The sequence below is a fragment of the Mus caroli genome, chromosome 5 (assembly GCF_900094665.2).
Source record: "Mus caroli chromosome 5, CAROLI_EIJ_v1.1, whole genome shotgun sequence".
Classification (NCBI taxonomy): Eukaryota; Metazoa; Chordata; class Mammalia; order Rodentia; family Muridae; genus Mus; species Mus caroli.
The window spans coordinates 2,421,393-2,445,046 of NC_034574.1; the positions used below are offsets into that span (position 1 = coordinate 2,421,393).

The 23,654-nt window shown below is 39.5% G+C and overlaps 1 protein-coding gene across 1 annotated transcript; it reads right to left on the reverse strand.

Annotated features, from left to right (window-relative positions):
- Window positions 1-237: 237 nt before the first annotated feature.
- Window positions 238-23,196, reverse strand: Gtpbp10 (GTP binding protein 10). The gene is made up of 10 exons (XM_021162600.2): window positions 23,093-23,196; window positions 20,863-21,056; window positions 19,756-19,847; window positions 18,930-19,074; window positions 11,999-12,072; window positions 10,468-10,520; window positions 7,751-7,858; window positions 6,969-7,046; window positions 5,965-6,088; window positions 238-3,184 (listed from the first exon to the last, which is right to left on the reverse strand). Exons 1-10 carry the CDS (start codon window positions 23,123-23,125, stop codon window positions 2,964-2,966), a joined length of 1,122 nt encoding a protein of 373 aa, XP_021018259.1. The 5' UTR covers window positions 23,126-23,196; the 3' UTR covers window positions 238-2,963.
- Window positions 23,197-23,654: the final 458 nt, after the last annotated feature.

Below are 23,654 nucleotides of genomic sequence, written 5' to 3' on the forward strand. Positions count from 1 at the left end.
AATACCTGCAGAAGAAAGCTGCTAACAGGGAGTAGAACCAGAACAGGAGAAAGAATTGTGCTGCAGTCATCAAAGCTGAAAGAGGTTGGAGATCAAACTTAAAGAGTTTGGAGTTTGCCCAGCTGCTTTTTGGTGTTGCTTTGGTCCAGTATTTCCTCACATGACATTTGGAAAGGTAATGCATATATCGTGTTTTGTTGGAAGTATGTGATCTTTTTTTTTTTTTTAAACAGGGGATTAGTTAAAAAATTGCATGAATCTCAGAAGAGACTTTGCACTTTTATTAAACATTGCTAAGATTACTACTATTGATAAACTACTGGACTTTGGAAGTTGGACTAAATATATTTTGCATTACGCTATGGCTAGGTATGGCCCCCATAGTTTGACTCATGTATTTGAACAAGCCTATGGGAGCCAGAGAGTGGAATGTGGTGGTTTGGATATGTTTGACCCAGGGAATGGCACTATTAGGAGTTGTGGCCTTGTCGGAGTGTGTCACCATGGTGGTGGGCTTTGAATCTCCAATGCTCAAGCTCCACCCAGTGCAGAGACTACCCCCACACCCCCTCCTGGCTGCCCTCAGAGGAGTCTCCATCTGGCTGCCTTCCGATTAAGATGTTGAACTCTCTGCTCTTCCAGCACCATATCTGTCTGCATACTGCTTTCCTTCCCACCATTGGCAATAATGGACTGGTCCTCTGAATTTTTAAGCCAGCTCCAAGTAAACGTTGTCCTTTACAAGCGTTGCCTTGGTCATGGCCTCTTCACAACAATGAAACCCTAACTAAGATACCCTCCTAAGACAACCTAACTAAGACCAGCACTAAGACAAAATCAGGCCAAAGTGCGGACTCTTGAATTCACCTCACAAAGCTGTCCTCACTGCTACTCGTTGGTGGGTAGAAAACATTTGAAAAGGGAACCGATGGGATAAAGTGTCTAACAAGGCCAGCTTCAATCATGTAGGCTGACCAGTATAAGTTCGTCATGCTTTTCCTCAGCTTCACTTCTTTGTTATGAAGTAGGCCATGCCAGCTCCCCACAGCTTCTGCTGTGTAGTGCAAGCAGGATAAGAGTTCTACCTGTTCTTTGTAGCACTGCATGTGCAGCGCCCTGCACAGTGCTCAATAAATTCCCCTGTAATGAAGAAAAAAGAGATCCGAGAAAAACTAGTCCATGCACTAGAACGAGAAGGAAACATTAGGAACAGAAACTAGATTACAATTCAAATAATATTTTATCAAACTATACACATTATTAAGTCAGAAGAAATTTAAGTACAATCAACATACAATTAAAAAAAGGATTTTTAAAAAGGGGTCAATGACCATAACTTTTACTAAACAATAAATTATTAAATAATTTTTAACAAATTAAAAAAGTATTAAAGAAAGGGGCTGGAGAAGGCGGCTCAGAAGTTAAGAAGCCTGGCTGCTCTTGCTGAGGACCTGGTTCTGATTTCCCACACTTGCATGGTGGCTTTCCACTGTAGAGAATTTCAGGTCCAGGATATCTGACCCCCTCTTCTGGCTGTCATGGACACTTCATTCACACAGTCAGATGGTACATAGACTTACTTGAGGACAAAACAACAAACCACATACAATAATTAAAAAAAAACCATACTGTTAAAAACCAGTATTTTTAAACCTCGTTCCATTATGAAATCCAGAGCAACCTACAATCTGCTTTGTCACCCAGGAGGGGCTGTTTTTTACTCAAAATCCCTTGCTTCTCCTTCCCAAGTGGTGTGGGAAGAGGCCCACACCACCATGCTTAGCTAAGGAATTTTTTAAAGTTCATTAACTTGCTGCTACTTTGCAAAAAGAAAAAAAAGAAAAGAAAATTACAGTGAACTCATTTGTGGGAAACTGTAAAATTTTCATAAAACCTTAAGCCACTGACTGTAACTTTCTCTAGCCAAGGTCTGTTGCTGCCTCATGCTCCTGTGTACTGCTTGGATGTATTTTTTAGAAGTAAGCATGCACATTTCACATTTCACCTAAAGGAAAAAAAATTCTCTGTTTGTAAATATTTTTTAAATACTTTAGGCAGGAATTAATAAAACCTATCTTCTTGGAAGGTGGGCTTTCCCACTGATTATATAATTTACTCTTCCTAGAGACTTCAAATGGCCAACATAAACTGACTAAATTTGAAAAATAATGTAATAAAGGGGGTAATTGTAAGAAACTTGAAAATCAAAGTAGGTTAGCCAGTGAGGACTCTTTGACCCAGTTATCCATTAGCCAGGCTGTGAGGTTAAGCTCCCACCAAAGGGATAGGACCCAATCAGCACCCACATCAGGAATGAAATACAAGAGCCCCACTAGACTGTGTGCTTGCTAGCCTGGGTCTTCTGTACACTTTATGCAAAAAAGTGAACCATCTTGCTGAGCTAAAGCCAGAAGAAGGAAAGGAAGATGAAAATTTATTTTCCTGAATGATGACACATATACCGATAAATACTATCTTTAAAATGTGGAAAAGCTTTCAAATTAATGTAATTTCAATACTATTTTTAACTGATACAAAATTATACACGTGTCTATATCATAAACAGCATGTTTTAAAACAGAGTCAAATCTATTTTAAAATATATTTTTCTCAAAAATTGTGGTCAGAACACTTAAAACTACTTTCTGACAAATTTTTAAATATGATACATTATTCTACAAACAAGGTACATAGCAGATCTGAAAAGCTTAACTGAAACTTTGTACCTTCTGACCAATATCTCTTAATCTTCTAGCTCCTATTTATACTACACACAATTATCATTTTTCAGGATTTCTATCAGTTCAGATTTGTCTTTCTAAGATTCCGCATGTGAGATCATTGATATTTGTCTTGCTATGCCTGCCTGGCTTCTTTGAACATCATGCATTTCAGGCTCATCCACGTTTTAAACATGATTTTCTGATCCTTAGAAGGAAACAGTATTCCGTCAATACGCTGTACTAGGCTTGAATGCTGCCTTTTCTGGAGACAGTAGCAGCACACTTTGATGTGACTTTGCGATGCGCATCGCTTTCTTTGCCATCCTGTTCATCCAGTGCTTTCCTTATACAGCTCTTCAACTCTGCAATGCCTTCCCCAGTGACTGTTGAGATGGGAATGATGTGCTGGAACTCTAGAGCCTTCTCTGGAATCATCTTTGTGTCAAATAAATGCAGAAAATCTGAAACAAGAACAGGTGATTTTCATTGCCTTTTGAAAAATTAATAAAAAAAATTAATTCAACACTATGAAGCTGACAACTTAGCATCTGGAACTGTTTCCCTGTCTGCACTGCCTCACATGCTCCTGGGATCTGTGTTTCATTACTGACAATGATGGCTCGTAGCACATGGTAAGTACTTAGTAAATAACTGTTGGGCAAATTTATTTAAAAAAAAAAAGAATAAATACTAGTAAATCATGACAATACTTAAAGGAAAAATAAAAATTACTTGAGGAGGCCAAATAAAATGAGGCAATGTTTCTATAAAAACAATGACATCACGTGGAACATTTTAGCTTACCTTAATACACATGTAAGTTTTAATTTCTTTCAGGCACAGTGTTATCACTATTTAAATGGAGGCCAGCATCCACAATAAAAATTGCAGCATGAGGCCAAGTTGCTCCCAGCCAGATCATTTTACCATTGTCTAGCCAATCATGTAGGGGATAACAATGCTGCCTAGCCTTATCTTCTCCCTCACACTAAGGCAGCTGGGGAGGAGGACAGCAAACTGAATGGATGGGCCAACTACCAAACAATAAAATAGGTAGACTGAAATCATCCTGACTTCTCAGCTATAAATCTCCAAGAAAACCCAGAGAGATAAACTCAAGAATTGTGGTGGTCCAGAATACATAAACACTTTTGAGTTAACCCTCACTCCTAGCACACCAGCTGCAAGATCAATAAGCAAAGTGAACTACTGACCTGATAAGGCAAATGATATTAATGAATGAAGACTTTTGGGGAATATTTATGACCCCAAACTAACTTACTAAATCAGAGACAGTCCTAACATGTACATTATGTAGGAGAATGATTTTCAAGAAAAGAAAAATGTTGGTGCTGTCTGCTAATCTAAGTATATTAAAGTCTGTTTTCCCCAATTATCTTCCCAATAACAGAATGAAATCAGTATTCTTCAAAAGCACATGGCCACATGCCATGAGGCGAGAAGAACACATCCTCAGCACAGGATAAAAGTGTTCTATAGCACTCAGTTTGCCACACTGTGAAGAGTCCCTGTGGTGGTTTGAATAACAATGGCCCCGTAGGCACACATATCTGAACCCTCAGTCATCAGGAAGTGCACTACTGGATAGGATTAGAGGATTAGGAGGTGTTGGTGGAGGAAGTGTGTCACTGGAACTGGGCTTCAATACTTTGAGAAGCCCATATTGTGCCCAGTGTCTGTCTGTCTCTCTGTCTGCAAGTCAGGATGCAGCTCTCAGCTACTGCCCCAGAGCCATACATGAGACTATGTCCCCATCATGATGATAATGTAAGACTCTGAAACTGTAAGCAAGCCCCCCAGTCAAATGCTTGCCTTTACAAGAGTTGCCTTTGTCAGGGTGTCTCTTTACAGCAATAGAATAGTGACTAAGTCAGTCCCTCTAGGTTTCTTTATACAGTGGAAATAATTCCATTTAAGAAATTTCAGACACATCCTTTTAGTCACAGACATTAGCCACACACATTACTTTCTGTGTCACATAAACACAGAACTAAATGTTCTTTTCCAAGGACTATTATTCTTCAGAGTTACCAAGTAAACAGTAGTAAAACAACAATAACAACGTCAATAAAAATAAATCCCTCTTTAAAACTACTAGCTTTGGGGGCTGGAGAGCTGACTCAGCAGTTAAGAACACTGGCTGCTCTTCCAGAGAACAGGTTCTGTTCCAGCATGGCAGCTAATAGCTGTCTGTAACTCCAGACCCTGAAAATCTGATGCCTTCTACCGGGCATGCACACGGTATACAGACATACACACAAACAAAAACCCATACATATATAAACTCTCAAAAAATGAAACAAGAAAAAAAAAGTAAAGCCTTACTAGGTTTGTTAAAATACAGTGTGCACCAGTGAAACAAAGATCTAGGGCTGGTGAAGGCTCTGTGACTGACTTGTCTCCTCTGACACACGTCCTGGGTGGTTTGGTTGGGTTTCCTTTGTAAAGGTTCCTTTATCTTTAGCTGGTCACGACGGTGCACAGTTTTAATACCAGCGCCCAGGAGCAGAGCAGGTGGAGCTCTATGACTTCAAAACCATCCTGGGCTACAGAATGATCTTCAGATAGCCAGAGCTACGTTATGAGACTATCAAAAAATAAAAAATAAAATAGTTTATCTTTAGTTAAATGTATGAATGGGTGTCTGGGTGCAGAGCTGTGTGTGAACATAGAAGGCATGGGATTTCCTGAGAGGCACCTGATGTGAGTGCTGGAGAGTAGCCCTGGTCCTCTACTAGATCAGCGTGTGCTCTCAATGCCTGAGCATCTCTCTGGGCCCCCTCACACCCTTTACAGGCCCACAGACATTTTAGGTGTTTTTTTGGAACTTGACCTTTTTGGACATAAGTAGTCTTTCTTTTCTTTCTCTAACTTATTTGTTTTGAGACCTGATAATGACTGGTCAATGCTATTCTAGTGCATCAAACATTATGTATTCTTTCTTTAAATATACAGTTTCTAGAGTAGAAAACAGTAGTTTTCTTTCCCATTGATTTTTACTACCATTGGTCATAGAAGTATATGCCTATAATTCTAGCACCTGGGAGGTAGAGGCAGAAATTCAAGATGATCCTTAGATAAACAACAAACTTGAAGCCATCCTAGGCTACAGGAAACCCTGACTCAAGAACTTATCCTCACCAAAACCAACGAAAGCTCCCTGACCTGCTCTGCTCGCAGCCAGTACTGCACAACAGATGGAAGCGAGCAGCCGCTTTACCTTCAGGGCTCAGGAGCTGCTTCATCAGTTCCTGAAGTTTAACTTGGGCATCCGGCAAGTCCATCTTATTAACTGCTAAGAGTGCAGGTTTTGTCTGCAGTTCTTCTTTGTACAACTCCAACTCCTTTAAATAACAAAAAAAAAAAAAAAAAAAACAAACCAAGTAACAGTATGAAGGTAACGGTGATCTTTCTTTAATAACCTGGCAACTGCACAGCCCACTCATATCACTACAACACAATAAATCACAGTAACTATAAAACTAACAATGCTTTCTGCTAAACCAGTGAATAGGATGTTAGCTCAGACTTCCCAGAAACAGCTGACTTTGTGCCTAGAGCCAAGTGCTATCCAGAGTCAACAGGGATGAGACTCATACGCTAGTTATAACAACTTAATACCTGTGGCGTTCTTGGAAAAGGCATATGGACTTAAAAGTGGGGATTCGCTACAGAATTAAAACAGAAAAGGCTCCAGTTTCTCCTCCTCCTTCCTTTAGTGTTTAACCTGACATTCCGTCAAAGATGCCTAGTAGTATCCAGTCTAAAGCACAAGCCAGAGACGGTGATGAGTTACAGACTGAGCAGTCCAGGGCACATTAACTGTAAGCAATGAGAAACAATGGCAGTACGGTAAGCTCATTAGTCACTGTCGGCGAAGTTGTTACATGGTAAGGAAAGTGCTGGGAGTACAGCTCAGTGGCAAAATGCTGGTGTAGCACTCACGGTTTGGTCATCAGTACCCTCCAACAGAGCAAAGTTCCCAAGTGGACAATGTTTCAGGAAAGAGGCCAGGGCAGAGGCATACAAGAGTGAGGGGATGTGGAGCAGAGGAGGGCGTTGCCAGCGTCACAGTTGGAGGGAAGGGTGAATACTGAAGACCGGGAACAGCAACCTTAATTTTTCAACTGACAGAAAATCTTTACAAAGGTGGTTACTCTCATTACTATGTGACACGCCTATTTGGTGGACTACATCCAGAACACAGTGAACCAGAAAACTTACTTTTGTGAGAAGTATTATAGTTTCAAAGGCAGTCCTATATGGAGTTACAGAAGATAGCTGAAATCCAGAAATATCAACCTAAATAGAAAACATAGAACATAAATCAGTTATTCAGTTTTGTGCTTAGAAATGTTTTCTCTCAATAATTTCAACAAGGAATAATTTCTCAATCTGTATTTAATTGGGAATTCAGTCATTCAATGAAATAACAAACTGCGTTGTCATGATAACTACAAGCATTACTAGAAAGTCAGTCATTGATGAAAAACTGGTATAGATAACTGATACCAATATTGATAATCTCATGCTTGGCTCAAGCATACCAACTAGACTGAAAGAGATTCTATAGAAGACTATGCCAAAATCTCAAGGAATTAAAGTTTTGGTTAAGTCTGGCCAAGTGTGCATACAAAACAATAGCAACAGTACTCGCATCCCTGTACTATAAACAAGCATCCTCTACTGTACTTGCCCCACTGCAACAGAGGTACAGGAGTAATAGTACTAGTACTGTCATGTAGTGCTTAGTACCAGGACTCCATTCTGAAAACACAGCCAATGATTCTATCACTGTGTCAACTCACAGAGTATGACCACATGTCGAAGATGACTATGGTGTCACCAGGTTGTAAGATCTTTGGTACCACCATAAGATATGGAACAGCATTCAACAATGATGAAAACATGATTTTGTGACACATTATCTTTAATCTTACAAAGTTTTTTTTTTTTGGAAAACCAAATTAATCCATTTGAATATCACTGATAGGCATATAACTTACAACAAAAAGGAGTTGTCTGGTTCTCTCTAAATGCTTGAGGAACTTGTGGCCCATGCCTTTGTTCATATGTGCTCCTTCTATCAAACCTGGGAGATCAGCTACTGAAATCTAATAAAAAAGAAAACACTGAAACCAAGGTCAATTTTTTCCCAAATTTTCAAACTTCATATAGTTTCTAATCACTCTATGACATCTTTGCTAAAATCTTTTGTTATCAGATATGTGTATCCTATTTTAACTCATTAGTATACCAAGTTATAGTTATTGGGGGTTAGTTTAGTACTTAGTTAACAGTTACTAATGTAAGTGTAAATAATTAACTAGCATGTATATATGTGTGAATGTGTGCACATGAATTAGAACTTGCATATGGGCAGAGGACAACTCTCAGTTGTCAGTCAGTTTTCTCTTGCCACCTGTGGGACCCAGGGATTAAACTCGGTCAGGCCTGTAAGCTCCTCTAGCTACCGAGCCCTGTTAGTCTTTAATTCTAACCCTGTAGTATGCTCATGAATTCTTTTATAAAACTGTAACTTTTATAAGCACAATTCATTAACATTCACACAGAGCAAATACACTCAGATATATTGTCTGTTTTACATTCCAATTGTAAATGGCACCATTGCTCATAAATGTTCATGATATGCCAGCAGGATGATTGTCTGTTCTTACACAGTGAGACAACGCAGTGTCCCATAGGCCTCCTATGGGTGATAATTATTAACAATCACTTTACACTTTTCAAGCCTTGCTGTGCACCAGACACCTGCTGTATCATCGGGATCACCAAGGGGAAATCTATTACAAACAAATAGCCAGGCAATCCATAAGACATTAGTTTGAAGTCTCTGAAGACCAGGTATCATTTGCCACTGTAGTCCCTAGCCCGTCGGGAAGACTTGAGATCCAGTAAGGAAGGAGAAGCTGTTCCCCGTTGAAAGGGAATGCTGAGTCTGAAAGGAGGCCGTCGCTATGACAGAGGTGTGTGCACATCCTAAAATCTCCTTCAGAAAGCTCTATTGAGCTCCCTTAGACATTAGGGATAAATAATGTCCTTTTCTTCTAAATACTGGTCTTTGTGTTCAACATACAGTATATACTGTAAGTATATCTAACATTTAGTACTCTATAATATCCATTACCATTTAAGGCCAGACTTTACACAGAGTTCATCCCTGATCTTGTATATTTTGAAAGTTTTGACCAATGGATGGTGCATCAGTAGTAATGGTATCACCTGGAACAGTGCCTCTATCCTAAGAATCACCTGGGCCTCCTCTACGCATGCCCCATTTCTCTTTATCTTGACAAAATTGACCTTTTGGGTTTGTACTGGTTAGTTTTGTGTCAACTTGACACAGCTGGAGTTATCACAGAGAAAGGACCTTCAGTTGAGGAAATGCCTCCATGAGATCCAACTGTAAGGCATTTTCTCAATTAGTGATCAAGGGGGAAAGGCCTCTTGTGGGGGGTGCCATCTCTGGGCTGGTAGTCTTGGTTCTATAAGAGAGCAGGCTGAGCAAGCCAGGGGAAGCAAGCCAGTAAAGAACATCCCTCCATGGCCTCTGTATCAGCTCCTGCTCCCTGACCTGTCTGAATTCCAGTCCTGACTTCCTTTGGTGATGAACAGCAGTATGGAAGTGTAAGCCGAATAAACCCTTTCCTCCCCAACTTGCTTCTTGGTCATGATGTTTTGTCCAGGAATAGAAACCCTGACTAAGACAGGGTTTTTTGGTTTTTTTTTTTTGTTTTTTTTTGTTTTTTTTTGTTTTTTTTTTTGCCATAGTTTGCCTTTACTAAAGTACTAACAGTTGACACTGGAAGAAGATAGCCTTTTGGCTTCTTCCATGAGCAACATGTATTCAAGATCTTATCTTTTTATGGCTTCACAATCCATTAATTTTTAAAACTGACTATTCTGTCCTCTAGATATAGCACAGTTAATCCATTCGCATACTAAGAATCTTGATTATTTCCAAGTTCTAGTAACTTTGAATAAGGTTGCTAGAAACACTGACGTGCAGGCTTCTCTGTGTATATAAGCAACTATAGATCTTTTCTAAGAAGAATATAGAGAAAACAACAACGGACCGCCTGCCTTCCTCCTTTTCAGAATTAGGAACTTGGAATTAAACAGTTCTCACAGTTTCTATAGAAAGTCATCTTGAGAACTGGAGATTAACCATTCAGTGGGGTGGTAAAAAAGGACATACACTGAGAGAGAAGATACAGACTAGGGAATATATAATGAAGATATAATCCTGTAGAGATGGGGTGAGCATAACACTAGGAAGGAGAAGAAATTAAATTCTTGTTTTACTATACAATGTTGAGCAGAATTACTTTGTTCGTAGTTTTACGTATCAAACAACAACAACAGCAGCAGCAGCAACAACAACCACCCCTCTGTTGTTCCTTCAAGGCCATAGTCCCACGTAAATATTAAAGTCCTACTACCAGGTGAGAGATAGCACAGTGGATAAGAGCATATGTTTTCTTGAAGGAATCGAAGTTCAATACCTAGCACACCATCAGATAGCTTAGCCCTGCACGTAACTCCAGCTCCAGTGACTGACACCCAACTGACTTCATACAAAGACATACACGTGTACATATTCATAAATAAGAAATACCTTTAAAAGTTCTATCAAAAAAACAAAAAAAAGGAGGGGAAATCCAAAACAAAACCATCTGTATTTCAATGTAAAACTACCAACCTGTTTGAAATCATTGTACATAATCTTTCCAAGTTCAGGCCTTAGTGTTGTAACTGAAAGGAGAAGTGGCAGTAAATTAAGGAAGGAATAAAAGACCACATTTTCTAGAAAAAATGTCAATGTTATATATAGGTTAAATAATATGTATTTGCTGAATATTTAATCCCATTTTAATTTGTTGAAATGGTACTACACTTACCTCCGTCATTCACATTGTACTTTTAAAAAGACAGAGACTTGTGTGTTTGGCCCGAAGTCCTATTGCATGGCCAGGGCAGCTTGAGCATGTTTAGGGGCTCAGGATTTAGGTTCTGATCACAATCACTGATTCTGCAGTAAAACTTTTCTTTTGAAGAATTCATTACCTTTATGTATTTATTATTTGGGGGAAGGACTTGTGCATGGAGTGGTATGCATGTGGAGGTCAGAGAATACCTACAGGATTCAGTTCTCTCCTTCTACCACATGTAAAACTGAATGGTCCAGCTTAGCAGCAAGTACCTTTACCCACTAAGCCATCACACAGGACCTGGTAAAGTTCTCATCTGAGCTGTTCTTATGCCTTCCATGTCTGTATTAGCCCTCTCCTAGGACTTTTTGTCTTTCCTTCTATCAAGGCTAATCTGGCCTGTCAATTTGACTGCCATTCTGTGGGGTTTTGTTTAATAATAGCAAATCCTGTCACCCAATCCCTTTAGCGTAATCTCTCACTGCATCTCGTCTAGCCACTGCACTAGCACTAACTACTCTTTCCAGATCCCTAATGCTTTATACCAACCAGTCTCTATAGTATAGGCTGGCCACTTGGGGAGCCTGTTTTATCCAAAGATGAAACACCACCCATGTAGTCTATGGAATTTGATCAGATTTTAATCTCACTTCCTCCTTCCGACTCTTACTTCTTGTTCTCTAGACAAACACATTTCCTCTAACTACTGAGCTGTGCATAGGCTCTTTTCATGACTTAAAGATCCGTTATCTGATTAATCATAATTATTGTGCGTATCTCTGCCCAAGCACAGTCCCTCAGGAAGGTCAACCTATAGCAGTTACTTTTGCTCTTTAACACTTTCCTTCCCCTGTATTTATCAGTGATATGCACACACACACACACACACAAACATACACATTCCCTTCTCCCTAGTCTGAGTCTAAGTGATGTCACAACATTGCTTACCAGTTTTACTAGTGGCATAGCCTAATATGGTTCCTAGAAAAAATTCCTTATAAAATTAGTAAAAATGTTTATCTCTGTCTTCCCAGTTTTTATCATAATGTATATAACACATGCTAAGTTGCGTTAAAATCCTATAGTAACCAAGGAAGTGATGTGCAACAGAGAAATAAATGCAGTGATGTTCCTGACAAGGACAAGAAACTTTTGTGAGGACTGTAGTGGTCTGAAAGGTTAAAAAGAAATGCATGGATTCTAACTGCTGAAAGCTTTCAAATTAAAGCTAAACTCAGACTTGTATTAGTCTTATGCAAAGAAAACTTACTTTACACATTAAAATACACCATTTATACTTACACGCATAATCTGCAATCATGGGTGTTGCATGGGAAACCCGACTTAGTAAGGAGGATTTTCCAGCATTTGGGAATCTGAAATACATTATATATGTGCATTATAACAACTAACAGAATTAGTTGTATGTTTCTGAATACTCAACATTTCAAGTGTTTACTACTCTAGTTGGTGATGTGAACCTGGGAGATCAGGGGCTAAAAATAAGGTGGACTAAAGTCTCAATCAATAGCCAATTTTATTCAAAGCATCAGGAAATTTATACTTGGGGGGTAAAAAGAATCACATGAGCAGGGTGTTCAATCACAAGACTAAGTCACATGTTTCAAACACATGTTTTTCCAGAGAGGCATGTGGGTAACAATAGCTGAAGAAAACTCACTCCTATCCGCTACACCTGGAAGAAGCATGAAAACACATTCCAAGAACAATTCTTTGTTTCAAAGAAACTGGGGTCACAAGACTCATGTTTTCTTCAAGTTTTCTCACAAGCACTCAGAATTCTCAATCAACTCCATTCTTGGACTTCGTTCTGACAAGAAGTGGATTTCTTGCCAGATGGTGATGGCACACACCTTTAATCCCAGCACTTGGGCGGCAGAGGGAGGTTCAAGACCAGCCAGTCTACAGAGTTCCAGGACCACCAAGCTACCTAGAGAACACTGCTCTTGCTTTGTTTGTTTCCAAGACAGGGTTTTCGGTGTAGCCCTGGCTTTCCTGGAACTCTGTAGACTAGACTGACTTCAAACTCAGAGATTTGCTTGCCTCTGCCTTCAAACCCTTCCCCTCCCAAATGCTGATTTCTTGAGTATTTCTGGAACTATGATTAGAATACAGGGATTACACTGCAATACTAGAAAATGCACTCTATATTCAAGAAGCATAGGAGTCAATTCTTCAGTCTCTCTCCACAAGATTGTAAGACTAAAATAATTTTGGAATACTTGAGAAAAAAATATACTTATGAATAAAGTAAATGTATGGATTTAAGATTTAAGAGAGTAAAGTACCTCTTTTTTAAAATTTAGGTAAACAAATAAAAATTCAGGGCTGGAGAGAATGGCTGAAAGGTTAAGAAGAGACTACACTGCTTCTGCAGAGGCAGAGTCCATTCTCAACCCACTAGTGCCTGTAGTAATTCCAGCTTCGGAGGGATCTGACAGGTCAAACCTCCACACCCACTGGATTCACCCCCATACAGACACATGTGTATACACATAATTAAAAATAATTCTTAAAGCTCAAGACCTTGCAATTCACTCTCTCTTTTATCTTAATTTGTCTTTCTGTGTATGGGTGTTTTGCTTGTATGCCTATGCACCACATGTGTGCCTGGTGCCTGCTGAGGGCAGAAGAGGAAACTGGAGACCCTGGGAACTGCAGACAGTGATGGGTAACCATCTGGATGCTGATAATTGAACTCAGATCCTCTGGAAGAACAGCCAGTGCTCCTCACTGATGAGCCAGCTCTTTTAGCCCTGCAATTCACTATCTTTAGCCAAACACTGACAAAACATTATTTAACTGAACATTACAAACACAGACAAAAATAGAGAAATAATTACTGTGCTAATCACCTAGCTTCAATTACTATTCATATACTATCAATACCATTTTTATTTAATTTTTCCTTTTTCTTTTGAGATTATAATACAACTAAGACCTTTCTTCCTTGCCTTTGCTCCCTCCCAATTCTCTTTCAAATTCATAGCCTCTTATTTCATTGTTACTGCATGCATGTGTGTGTGCTCACACATCAATCCATAGAATATTTTCTGTATTTATGTTTTCATACAGATAGTAGTTAGCTAGGTTCTAGTACCATACATGGTATTTCCTCCCACTGCCCCCAACTCTGAGACAGGGTCTCACTGTGTAGCTCTGGCTGTCTTGGAACTCATAGAGATCCACCCACCTCTGCCTCCCAAGTGTCAACATGCTGAGTTTGTCTTAAGTCCAGTTAGAAACCTGTTGGTTGCTGCCAATGTGTATGTGCCATTATTGCACCCTTAGGGTCATGATGTCATGCCGGTTATTGATAGGTTCATGAGTCTCACAGCTGGATAAGACTGGGTTGCCTTCCTCCTTTGGGAGCGTACATTGTGCTTTCTGTTTCCATGAAAACTAGCCCTCAGGGAGGAAGCATTCTGGTCAGTTTTAGTTCAGGGGTCTCCAATTTAAAAAAATCTGGTTGTTTGGATACAAATTGAAATAAAGCATTGGAACTATAATTAGTTGGAAAGTCTCTGAAATCTCTTTTTCATATATGCTTACCTTCCATTTTGCTTCTCTTTTGCAATTTATTTTTAAAGAAACTGGGTCATTTGTCCCACAGAGCTTCTTTTGTACAGTTTAGAGTTTTCTGCTGCCATGTACATAGATAGCATCATTTAACATAGTCCTTTGCCCTGGATTTTATAAGTTTTGTTCCGCTAGAGAAGCTTGACTAATAAAATATGCCTTGATTTCTTTTGAAGAATATTTCATAATTTACTGATCTTTTTTAAACTGCATGATATTAAGAACAACTTTTCAATGGTTAATACACAATTTATCCAGCCAGCTTTCTAATGACATTCATATTGCTTCTAATTTGTTGCAATTATAAATAACTTTGGAAAAATATGTATATAAAAGCCATGGAGAGGCCACTGAGATGGCTTAGTGAGTAAAGTCTTACACTTGTGTTTGATCCCTCAGATATACATGGGGAAGGAAGAAAGCCAACTCCTGAAAAATATTCTGATTCTATACATGTGCTGTGGCAACTGCATACCCACAGACATATACACAAACACAAGTAAATGTGATAAAAAATATGTACATAACTAGAGAGATAGATACTTTTCACTGATATTTGGAGTGGTAGAATAGTTAAATTGTTTTTTTTTTCTTTCTGCAAAAACTGTAATAATAAATATAAATTATGTATGATCCCAATCCCAGGGGGTCTGATGCCTTCTTCTGGCTTCTGAGGGTATCAAGCGTACAAGTGGTACAGATATACCTGAAGGAAAAACACCCACACATAAAGTAAAAATTGAAAAACAAAAGGTAGTAAGTATGGTAATTATCTTAAATCTTTGTATCTTTAATCTCTTTATTTTAATAAATATCGATATGGGTAAACATGGGTTTAAAATATATGATCACTTTAAAGACTTTTGACTTTATTGATATATTTCCTTAAGGGACCATTTTGTATTAAGTATTAAATATAAACATTAAGTATAGGAATTAAAAATAAGGATTACTTAAAAAGTGTATTCTAATGATCTGTCCTACATGTTCCCCCCCCCCCCCAGGTTCCTTCTGTGATTTATCTAACTTCTCTACACAGCCAGACCTTCCTTCTCCAGGGTCTAAGCCTGGTGAGTTTCACTGACTTCTCCCCAGCCAGCCACAGGAGTCTGGGTCACATATTCAGTGGCCCAGGCTAGTCTGTGCTCCTCTGCAGTCATCTGACATGCTCCCCCACTCCCAACCAACAACTTCCCATGCTGGCTCCAACTTTCCCATCTAGGCCTATCTACTCCTGCTCCCCCGCCCCCTAATCCAGGCATCAAAAGGCACATCTTGTATACTGCCCCAGTCCACTCTCCTCATTTGACTGACTCTATTCCACTCGAGCCATTTCCAGTCTTCAGGCCCAGTCCTCTTTTTTACCCCAACCGGCTCTGTCTATGTCAGACTTAGCGCCAGCAAAGCCCACATGCCCAAACCAACAAAGTCCATATACATAGATTTCATTGCAAACATATCAGCGATACAAAATGATCAAGCCAGTATTTTCTCTCTGAAACCTACTAGTCCTTTAGAAATGTTTACCAATGAGAATTATGTAGATGAACTCCAGGACACAGAATTTAAAAGAACAACCATAAACTTTATCAAAGAATCCAACTGAGTTTAAGGAAAATAAAAACAGCTCAGTGAAATTAAGAAGAAAGAACTTAAGGGGAATAAACAGCTGAGTGATGCCTGAGGCAACACAAACATCAAGCTGAGGGAACCGACATGCCAATCCAGGACTCACTTGGAAGAAAATCGAACTCTGTCTTGTAAGCTGAAAGGAAAGCCTTTAAAGTAGAATGAATCAAACAGAGGGAAGACTCAGGAGTGGAAGATAACATTAAGGAATTAAACAAAATAGGCAAGAGATATGAAAAATTAAAACACACACACAGAGGAAAGGAACACAGGAAATGTGGGACATCATAAAAAATTGTAGATATTGATAAGGATATTGATAATGGAGGAGAATTCCAAATCAATGGCATAGGCTAGAGCTTCAATAAGATAATAGAGGAAAACTTTGCCAAACTAAGAAAAGATACGACCATAGAAATACAAGAAACAGAACACAAATAAACAAGGCCAGAAAAGGAAATCTCCATGGCATATCATGGTTACAACAATAAAACACTAAGTGTACAGAACAAAGAAAGCATATTGAAAGCTGGAAGAGAAAAAACACAAGCCACACGTAAAGAAAAACTCGTCAGAATAATAGTTGGTGTCTCAGTGGAAACTGAAGGCCAGAAGAGCCTGGAGCTATGCATTCCAAGTCCTAAAAGACTATACCGGCCAGGCTAGACTAACAGTCCCAGCAAAACTGTGCGTCATAATTGAAGTATAAAGAGACACTTTCTATGATACAAACAGCCTTTAAAATTACACCCAACAAACTGAGCCTAAAGAGAATACAGGAAGTAATACTAGAGGCTGATGGGAGGAATAAGCACAGTAGAGAGACTGTGAAGGAAATATGAAACCATGAAACACCCCTGAGGACACAAACAAGCCCCAAACAACCACACAGAGACCACCGGACACACACATTTCAGTAATGGCTTTAGATATCACTGCCCTCAGTTCTTCACCAGCACACACAGGTGAGCGGATGAAGAGATGATAGCCATCTCTCTATAGCTTACAGGAGACACGCCTTACCTTTAAAGACAAGGACTTCACAGACTGAAAGGACGGACAAAAGTACCCCAGTCAAACAGGACCAGGAGGCAAGCAGGAGTCACGAGCCTACTGCCTGACAAAATAGACTTCAACCTAAAATGGAGTCAGAAGAGATAAAAGGGGCACTTCATTCTGATGAGGGGAAGAACTAACCAAGACGCATCTCTTATCCTCAATATGTATGTACGAGATGCTGGGGAACCCAATTTCATAAAGTATGTACTACTGGGTTTGAAGACACAGATTAATACCAATCCATTAATACTAGATGTTCTCAATATCCCATTCTCTCTACTAGACAGGTCATCTGGACAAACATTAAACAGAAACATGAGAATTAATTCACATCACACATCAAATGGACTTAACAGATATTCACTGAGTGTTTCATTCAAACACCAAGGAATGTTCATTCTACTCAGCAGCACACAGCTTTTCTAAAACATCCCATATCCCTTGACACAAAACAAATCTTTACTAATCCGAAGAGACTGAAATAATTCTTTGTATTCTAGGTGATCATAAAGCAATAACATTTAAAATTTGGACAGGCTTAGTAGCGTATGCCTTTGATCCCAGCACTAGGGAAACAGAGGCAGGCAGATTACTGTAAGATTGAGGCTAGCCTGGTCTATAAAGCAAGTCCAGGATAGCCAAGGCTGTTACACAGAGAGACCCTGTCTTGAAAAACCAAAGAACAAATGAATGAATAAATGAATGAATTAATTAATTAATTTTAAATGCATAGCAAAGATTAAACAACTCATCACCAAATGATGAATGGGCCAAAAAAATAGGGAAAAATAATTTCCTACAAATAAATGAACATGAATTGAGCAACCATGAGGGTGCTGGGAACTACTAACTAACCCAGGTCCTCTGTAAGAACATCAAATGCTTTTAATAACCAACTCAGCTCTCCAGTACAGACTGATACACACACACACACACACAAACTACAGTTATAAAACAGATAATGAATGTATGCAATTTTTACCACATCTAGTTCACATAGCATGTGACATGCCAATAACACAAACTAAGAGTTCAACGGTCAGTAAGAGGCTATTAGTAGTTACGTTTTCCGGGAATCCAGTTATATACAGATGCAGGCATGGTGACTGTGATGTGTACCTTTAATTGTCAGCCTGACACAATCTAGAGTCAGCTGAGAAGAGTCTCAGTGAGGGGTTATCTACATTAGGTTGGCCTGTGGGGAGGTCTGTTAGGGACTGTCTTGATTGTGCTGGCTGATATGGAAAGACCTATGCTGAAAGTGGGTGGCACCATTCCTTGGGACTGGCCGTCTATGGCCATCATGGCAGACAGCATGGCAGCAGACAGCCTGTAGGAGTATCTGAGAGTTTACATGAAGCAAAGAGAACTTACTAGGAATGGTGTGGCCTTTTGAAACCTTAAAAGCTGGCCGCCCAATGACACACCTCCTCCAACAAAGCCTTATCTCCTAATCCTTCTTGAACAGTTCCACCAACTGAGGACCAAGCATTCAAATATATGCACCTATGAGGACTGTTCTTTTTAAAACCACCAAACCAGCACCTGAGAGGCTGAAGCAGCAGGTCCATGAGCTTGAGGCTGGCCAGAACTGTATGGAATTTCCAAACCAACAGGAGCAACATAGGAAGAACAAGAAGCAAGCAAGCAAGCAAGCAAGCAAGCAAGCAAGCAAGCAAGCAAGCAAGGGGAGAGGCGGAGGAAAGGAGGAAGGGAAGGAAGAAAGAAAAAAAGAAAAGCAATTTTAAGATTTTTATTGCAGGAATATAGTGATAAAATTTGTGCCTTAACTCTTAAATTTTTAAGGGTCAACTGTATTTTTAGCACAAAGTACTAATACACAAATTGCGTAAACTAGGAATGTTAACTGCCCAAAATTATTATTGACATTTATTTTGTAGTTTTGAACTGATGGACATATTATAAGAATATAAATGATACTTACCCTACTAGGCCTACATCAGCTATGACTTTTAGGTCAAGGTGAATTATGCGCTTCTGACCTTTCAAAGGTAAGAAATTTGTATGTAATTTACCACCAAGGCCACCTTTAGCAACAAGAATTCTGTCTTCTTCTTTATTGAGTTCTCCTTTAAGAGGAAAGACAACAAACATTAATAAATAAAACCAATAATATGTTTTGTTTTGTTGCATAAATATATCAACAAATTCCAATTTAAAACTCTAAAGGGCTAAACTGTAACATTAAATTTCTTTAAAAAAAAAAAACACACACACACACTTTTAAAAGCAACTCTCTAGGGCTGCCTTGGAGGTAAAGTGTTTGTCTATCATGGACACAAGGCAAATAAATACCCCAGAAAAAATACTTTTGTACATAGTTAAAAGGAAGCTGATTATATGTTTTAAAACCAAGTAAGTATCCTTACCTCTTTAAAGCCATCTTAAATCTAGCAGTAAGCTGAATACATTTTATATACATTAAAAAAAAAACACTTTAATAAGCGAGTAGCTAAAGTTATAAATGTTAAAAACCTTTCTTCTGAGAAATGGCTGTGTATGAAGGCACCTGCACCAGCCTTGATGACCTGAGTTTTATCCGCAGAACCCACAGGATGGGAGGAGAGAACTGATTCCTGTGAATTGTCCTCCCACCTCCACGTGTGTGGTCTCCCAATGCACAAAATAAATGATGTAATTTTAATATTGAAGAACATTTTCCTCACAAGTTAGGGAGCTCTTTTGCTATTTCCTGCATTAACTTTGGAAAATATGCTCGTCTTTCACAGACATAGAAGCCAGAGCCTCACCTAGCACTTGGCCGTTTTCATCAGTTACTGAGATACCCACAGGAACAGGCACTTCACAGTCCTTTCCCTTGGAGCCCTGCAGTGCGCTAATTCTACAAAACAAAACACCACTAAATCAAATTATTTACAATAACAGTAAATAGGGCTAAGTAAGGGCTAAATAACAGTCAGTCCTTCTCACTAAAATAGATATTAAAAGGTTAAACACTAAAAACAAAAGATTATTCCTATTTTTTCACATTTTATACTAACATGTCCTATAAAGATGTTAATAACTTGTTACTAAGTTAATCACTAAGTCATTTCAACCTGAAATGAACTGATATATTATATATCTGAAATCCAAAGATGATTTCTACAATACAAAGTACAGAGACCCAGCAAGTCTAATGAGTATCAATTTTCTAAAAACCTGACCATAACTTAAGTTGGAAGAGGCTAATTGGCTACTTTAAAGTTACATTACATTAAAATAAGTTGTTATAATCTTCTAACAGTAACTCCACTTGTAGGAATTTATCAAAAACTTAAATATGTAAAGAGCATCTACATAAGATATCATTAAAACATTGTGGCTATGGCAAGAAAAAAGGACAGTACCAACACTAGTCTAAACTGCTCTGCCAAGTGATAAAATATTAACTCTGATACTGTGATACACGGCTTTCTGAGTAGTTTTAGGCATGGAAAGAGCATTGTAAGACACTGTTGCTCTGTTCTCTTATTTCTTTATGCTGGATCTTATACACAAACATATAATGACATTTGTAAAGCCACACTGTATAGTGGTTATACCTGGGTGGAAGAACTATAAATGAAAGGCTTTCCATGGCGGGGACTGCTGGGGCATTACTAAAATTTTGCCCAAGGTAAGTTTGGAACAAAGTAGGGATTCAATTAATATCTATTTCCAGGAAGAAATACAAAAGGGACACAGGGAGAATAAATGGACAAAGGTCAAAACCACCAAAATAGTCATTCATGTTAGACTTTTGCTTGATGAGAATACAGAAAGTAACTTGGTTATCAGTAAAGTTCTATATTCTGGTTTCCCCAGAAGCGTCTGACTTCCACGAAGCTCAGAGCACCCATCCCATAGGCACTTACCGACTGTTTGCTCCTCCTCCAGCCACAAACCGTTTCTGAGGATATTTGTTTTTAAGTTGTTTTAAGGTCATATTTTTATGGGCCACAACCCAGACATCACCACCTCTTCCACCTTCTCCACCTAAACGAGGGTAACCCATTCCACCGCTTCCTCCCTTGGCGAAGATTCTTAGGTTATCAATGAAATTTCCATACTTAAGAAAATGAGAGAGAGAGAGAGAGAGAGGATATATTTACATCAAATATTCTTTTAACTTAAAAGTTTCTAATTCCATTCTACTGAGGCTTCGTTCAGGAAAGAATCAAAGCTGTGTGCATAGCGCTGTATACCCCTTTCTCACATTACCTCCTTTCCCACTCTCTTCCTCAACGATCGATAGTTTCACCTAGTCCCAAGGTTTCTGCCCTTTCTCCTGTTCTCATTCCAAACCTGACCTCAGTAGATACTTGTAACTCTCCCCGCCCCCACCTCCAATCCCCGGGAAAAGCTAAGCTATTAACAGTTTAAAACAACTGAAAGCAGAAGTGCCTTTCACTTACATTTGAAACCCTTTAAATAAGTAACCTGGTGGGTACCCACTGAAATTTTGTTTTGGGTTCCCTCCAAAACAAAATGTTTTTATATATAAGTACACTGTAGCTGTCTTCAAACACACCAGAAGAGGGCGTCAGATCTCATCACAGATGGTTGTGAGCCACCATGTGGTTGCTGGAATTTGAACTCAAGACCTTGAACTCAAGAGCAGTCAGTGCTCTTAACTGCCAAGTCCCCCAAATATTTTTAAATGATCAGCAGCAGCAACAGCAAGAAGCTGTCCCCTCAGTTAATTATCAAAGCTTATCTGCTCACCAAGACTGAACAAACAGATGGCTTTTTCCCACAATTTCTGCATTCCAAGAAGCCTAACTCCTTTCCAGGACCACTGTCCTCTTAGAATCTTGACTGTGAACTCCAAATGGTCTTTCAGGGTCTCATCATTCCTTCTTAATGCATCCACCACCACGAGCCAAGAGCATCTCTTTCCCCCTTAAGTGAACCTGATGTCTATGTCTCTCTTTACTCAGAAACAGTCGTGACTTTGGGTTTTTGCTGCTTCTGAAATAATAAAATTTACAGCACTGGATTCAAAGCCCTCACCGGATCTCACCAGGACAGCTGTCATTTGTTGGAGCTTTCCTGTTCTTTTCTGAGCTGCCCACTCTCCCTGCCACTCTATGCATGCTTTCTCCTCTGTTTAGATTATCATTTGTTCTTTCTGTCATAAACCCATTTTCTGGTGTCAGTTTCAATGTATCCTCAAATACAACTAAACTATGGCTTATGGTTGTATGCTCTGCAGCACCCGTGGCCTATCACTCTCACTGACTGGCTTTTCAGGCTTCCTCGAATACTGTATTATATCTTCTGGTATTTTACATTTAGTTTCCCTCACAGATAGGTAACTTCTTATAAAGCTCTTGTGTCTTAATCCCAGGCTTTCAAATTACAGAGCAATCGTTTAAATTAATATTCACGTTTTTGGTAATCTGCAGTACTTTTGGGTATCAAAAATATCTGAGTATAAAAACAAAAAACAAAAAAACCCTAAAGGTTGACCACCCTGAGATATTCCTGGTAAGGGCTTTTAAAGCTGTGTTCAATATGTGACTTTTTCTTTATTTTCTAGATTTGTCATATTTATTAAGGACTCTCATTTATAATGGCTGTTAGTAACAACAGCTTATGTACATGACTTCTAGCTTTCACACACCGTTGCCAGTTAAGCTCACTGTGATTTTTTTTTTTAATCGAAGCGGTTGGTTGCAGATTGTTATAAAAGTAGATTTTAAGACAGGCACTACATAAAAATTGACGTAAAATCTCTGTACAAGGCACAGCAAACACACATTCTGGCTTCCAGAAAAGTCTTCAGAAAGATATCAAAAGCAGTGTAAAGGAGGAGAAATGTATAAAAGCAGGTATGGACTCTCTTTTAAACCTTGAGAACCAAAACAAACAAACAAAGCCGGCACGTGCACCGCAATGCCCGGTCTAAACCGCAGGCAGGTCCCCAATTATCTTCTCACGTGCTTTGGGAACATTACAGGAATTCCCTAAAGCTGGACCCCAAACGGCCATAAGCGTGTCACAGAGACACAATCTTCTCCCAGGACAGCGGGAACCGAGGAACGACAACCCAGGAGGAGAGCGGCGAAGACACCTAAGCTGGGGACGACCCCCGACACGAACCTTTCTCAACAAAGCGCAACCGCAGCGCACCATGAGCTCCAAGAGGCAGGACTCACGCCTGCAAAATCCGGACGAACTTCGGTCGGGCGCGCTTTCTGACGTCACTACTGGTCGCCGAGGTGACGTCTCAGCGGATCCGCGCGTGCGTGCTGCATCGCGCTCGAGGAAGGTGGGCGTGTGCTTTGGACGCCTCTGGGTGCAGGAAGGAGAGTGCAGAGCCCAGATTCGTCTAAGTTGTGTGCAAGGGGAAACAGGGCTCCGGGCAGGAGTCTCTGGAGTTGACGTTTTAAACGCTATGCGCTGGAGACTGGCCTGCCTCACAAACATTTTTATGGCAGTTGAAGAACCTGAGGTGCCAGGATTTTCTCACGTTGAAAGACCCCTCCAACAGACACACTTGTACAAAACACGGAGAGCCCTAAAAGACTGCTGGATGATGGCTTGAGTAATTTTTCTAGCCAAGGCTTAAACTTCAGGAACCAGTCACTTAAAACTTGTAGCACAGAAGTATTGAAAGAAGTGTGTCGATCTAGATTTCTACAAAGGATGATGTGTGCAGTGG

What these genes read in the sequence shown, in the direction of transcription:
- Gtpbp10 (XM_021162600.2), bottom strand. Translation starts at nt 23,125, where the DNA reads ATGGTGCGCTGCGGTTGCGCTTTGTTGAGAAAG. An exon ending in GCTGATGTAGGCCTAGTAGG is followed by an intron (nt 12,073 to 18,929) that starts GTAAGTATCATT and finishes AATGTATTTCAG; the next exon opens with ATTCCCAAATGCTGGAAAAT. An exon ending in CCAGACAACTCCTTTTTGTT is followed by an intron (nt 7,047 to 7,750) that starts GTAAGTTATATG and finishes TTTTCTATTTAG; the next exon opens with GTTGATATTTCTGGATTTCA.